The following is a 3820-nucleotide window of genomic DNA, read 5'->3' on the forward strand; positions in this document are numbered from 1 at the left end:
TGGTGCTTAGGGACGTGGGCTTGTGGTGCTTGGTGGACTTGGTGACCTTGAAGTTCTTGTCCAACATTGACTCTGTGACACTATGACACTGTGATTCGTGACTATGATGCTATGACACCACGAATCGTGACTCTGTGCCGCTAGGACAGCATGATTGTTGGCACTGACGCTATGACACCACGATTCTCCCCGCTCCACCAGCAGGAGGGCAGGGCAGGGCTACTCACACCTGCTCCCCTCCCGCCAGCTCAGGACTACATTTCCCAGAGCACTCCGGGGCCTCCTCTTCCCGCGAGACGCGCCCGCGCCGGAAGCGGCGAGGCGCATCCCGGAAGCGGTGCCGCTGTGGAGCCGAGCGCCCGCCGAACCGCCCCGAGCCCAGCATGGCCGAGCCCGACCCCAAGAGCGTGCAGGACCTCACCGCCGTGGTGCGCCCGGGCCCCGGCCGGCACCCTGGGGGCGGCCGCGTTACCCCGAGGGGCTGCTGGGGCCTGCCCGGCCCGGCCCCGGGCCCTAAGGGGCAGCCCCTGTCGGAGCCGGGGGCAGCGAGGGGAGGGAGAGGCTGAAGGGTTCATAACAGGGAGGGGTTGGCCGCGGGATGGGCATGGGGAGCTGGGGAAGGCTGCCGCGGGGTGGTCGTGGTGTGCCCTGTCTTGAAACTGGTGGCCGATTCTCGTGTGTGTGTGTCTACGTGTTTGTGTGATGCGATACCTAAATACGGGATTATTCTGCGAAGTTTGAGCTCAGCAGTGTTGAAAATCAGATCATTACGCGTTCTGGTAATGTAAGGGTAAATGCTATGACAGCCTCTTTAATAGAAAGAAAACAAGCTTCTTACTTGTTATTTTTTTTTTCCTTTTTATTAGGTGCAGACGTTGCTTCAGCAAATGCAGGACAAATTTCAAACCATGTCTGACCAAATAATTGGACGAAATATCCTTTTTACAAGTCCAATAGCTACTATACACTATCACCATAGAAATATTTTTTATGTATATTTCCTGTGGGATTTGTAAGATACATTTAAAGTGACCATAAGAGTTTGAGCAAAGCCATAATCAAAACCAACAACCTGACAACACTACTACGTTGTGGTCATATTCCTTAACGCCAGTGAACTTGATGACATGAGCTGTCGCATAGATGACCTGGAGAAAAATATAGCAGACCTCATGACGCAAGCCGGAGTTGAAGAACTGGAAGGCGAAAACAAGACCCCTGCTACTAACAAGAGTTAAAGTGAGAAAATCGCTTGCTAACCTTGAAACAAATCCTCAGATCACTTGAAATTACTGACTTCAAAAGACTAAAAAGAAATTTTCCTTTGATTTTGAGGTAGTCTGACGTTCCTGCAGAGCAGCACTGTACGTTACAATATGAGAATGTGCAGGAAGCTCCCTTCGGCAGGAACCTATTAATCTCTTCACCAAGGATGTTTTCTTCATGCATAGTTAGTTTTGAGGAACTGCCATAGCTGTATTCATCCTCTGTTGTTCACATGCTCTGATAGTCTTGCTAAGAGCTGAAATAATGACCATCTTTGCTGCTTGGAAAGGAGAAGAGATGGGAAGATCCTGCACAAAAACATTAGAGAAGTTTGCATCTATTTGGCAAGCAGTGATTATCTATCTAGTACAAAAATACTCAAAGAGATTTAAGTGGTCACCCCATGCAGCATTTACAACTGTTGCTAAGGGTATTTCAGAAGGAAGGGGCAATGCAGGAATGCCAAAGTATTCCAGCATAAACAAGGGGTGTGTGTTGGAGCCTAATTGCAATATGAGAGTGGAAAGATTCCATTTCAGTTTGTACAGAACTTGATTTTTGCAGTCCATGGAAAGGAGCTGGTAAATAAACGTACATACGATGTTAGATTAACATTATCTTTTTTTAAGGTGGCTAAATGAGACATGTCTCAGCCTCATGCCTGAAATTCCGAGGTCAGTTCTAGAATACTATGCAACCTGTGTAATAAGCACATATATATATTTGAAATGGGTATGTTTTTTGCTTTTTACAGGATCTATTTTTTGTGTGCTTTGACAAAAATACAAATTATAATGGGCTTCATTGCCCCCAGTGCCAATTTTCTTAGCTTAAACCCCCTGAAATGAAAATTTCTGATCCGTATGTTTTTTAAATTCTTCTCAGTAATACTTTATTATTTTTCCCCAACAGGTTGCCAATAACTTAAGATGAATGCTGGAAGACTTTTTTTTTTTCTACAGTCCCTTGGAATTACCGAACAGCTTTTTGCAACTACTGTGTGTAAAAGCATTTTTATATTGTTACAGAGCTTGCATTCCTAATGTATATTGTATAGGTAGGAATAGGTTAGTTTATATTTTGATTTGTGTACTGTAATTTCACTCTCTGAATTCTTGTTATGAGAATCAATTAGCTATTAAAACACAGATCTTATGGATCTCAACTACTGGGTGTATTTTTTTTGTTGTCACTTTTTTTAATACTTTTTCTAGACATTTCATTTTTGATAGCTAAACATCTAGTGACTTTGATTAAATGGAATCTTAACTTCTATGTAACTTCGTGGAGTGAAGCACAAGTTTGAAACTTGGCATTAATCTTAGCTCTGAGCACCAGTCTCGACTAGCAGATGACTATGTATTGTGTTTTCCTCATAAATGTAGTAAGGTGATTTTTGGAAATGTAAGACACTGAATATCAAAATCATATCTCATGTTCATCGTATTACCTTACATGTGTGTTCCTAGAACATAGGACAGAAATACAGGTTAAACATTACAGGCATCTGTACACAGTGAAGCTATGACTGCCGTTCAAATGTGGTGTATTTAAACAGACTATTACTATGAAAAATCTCACTATGGGATTCAAGGTTTTTTAATACTGTAAACCTCTACTTTGTAACTGACCGTGTGTCACTTGGTATCACCTTTGAACAGCAATTATGATTAAAATATTGATACTTGAGAGAATAGGGATGGGATTGTGGGAGTTTGTGCTCTTTCAGTTTAAATTGCTGGTTTGTTGTACAAAACAGTTTGCTAAACAAGGCAATGATGCTGAGTAACAAAAAGAGAATCCAGTCAGAATTGTAAAGCCTTGCTACTCTTTGAATAACAGAGCTGGAACTCTTCAAAATACTTAGTTTAGAAGTGTTTGCTTTTATAATCATATCCACATTTATGGGCCTGAAGTTTAATGGATTACATTAAAGTATTTTGGTAATTATAAGCGTTTTTAGAAGAATCTGTAATATGTCACTGGTGTGAAGAAAAATGACCTATGTCGCATATTACTGACAATCATTACAATCCTACTCCAGCTTGAAATACAAATTCAAGAAAGCACTGGTGGCAGTCAGCAGTTACATGTGGACCCTGCTTAAGACTGCTCTTCGAGAGCCACCAAATTAGTACCCATGTGTTATGAAGGCAATATGACAGGTCATTTTTCAAAACTGAGAGGAAGTTGTAATAAAATCTGATAATAATAGGGCAATTTTGTGAACATAGAAAATGTATCAATATACCTTGTAATACCAGCCTTAGGCTATTTGTAATGTCATTTAAAAAAAAATCTAATAAATTATTGTGTGTTAACAAATAGTCAGGTCATATATATTAAAGCAAAATCTAGCATAAGTATATAATTTTATCTGAGATTGTATTTAGTTTTAAGTTATGGAAAAACTTTAGCATGACCTCTGTCTATAAAATACAGTCTAGAACATAAATGTATTCTGTACAGTAAAAGGCTAAGCACAATTCATGCCTTGTCACATCTGCATTGTGCTGGTTGGTTACAGCATAGACCAAAGCCATCTGCAATTATC

The 3820-nt window shown here is 41.0% G+C and overlaps 1 protein-coding gene across 1 annotated transcript; it reads left to right on the forward strand.

The window, feature by feature from the left end:
- Positions 1 to 300: 300 nt before the first annotated feature.
- HSBP1 (heat shock factor binding protein 1) lies at positions 301 to 3591 on the forward strand. The gene is made up of 4 exons (XM_084533247.1): positions 301 to 428; positions 867 to 933; positions 1120 to 1239; positions 2179 to 3591. Exons 1-3 carry the CDS (start codon positions 384 to 386, stop codon positions 1236 to 1238), a joined length of 231 nt encoding a protein of 76 aa, XP_084389373.1. The 5' UTR covers positions 301 to 383; the 3' UTR covers position 1239; positions 2179 to 3591.
- The last annotated feature ends 229 nt before the right edge of the window (positions 3592 to 3820 follow it).

This window comes from Aythya ferina, assembly GCF_964211825.1.
Source record: "Aythya ferina genome assembly, chromosome: 12".
Classification (NCBI taxonomy): Eukaryota; Metazoa; Chordata; class Aves; order Anseriformes; family Anatidae; genus Aythya; species Aythya ferina.

Bases quoted from the DNA above. Each gene is read 5' to 3' on its own strand.
- HSBP1 (XM_084533247.1), top strand. From the start codon at position 384: ATGGCCGAGCCCGACCCCAAGAGCGTGCAGGACCTCACCGCCGTG. The intron at 429-866 runs GTGCGCCCGGGC...CCTTTTTATTAG, and splicing joins TGCAGGACCTCACCGCCGTG to GTGCAGACGTTGCTTCAGCA. The intron at 934-1,119 runs ATATCCTTTTTA...ACGCCAGTGAAC, and splicing joins TGACCAAATAATTGGACGAA to TTGATGACATGAGCTGTCGC.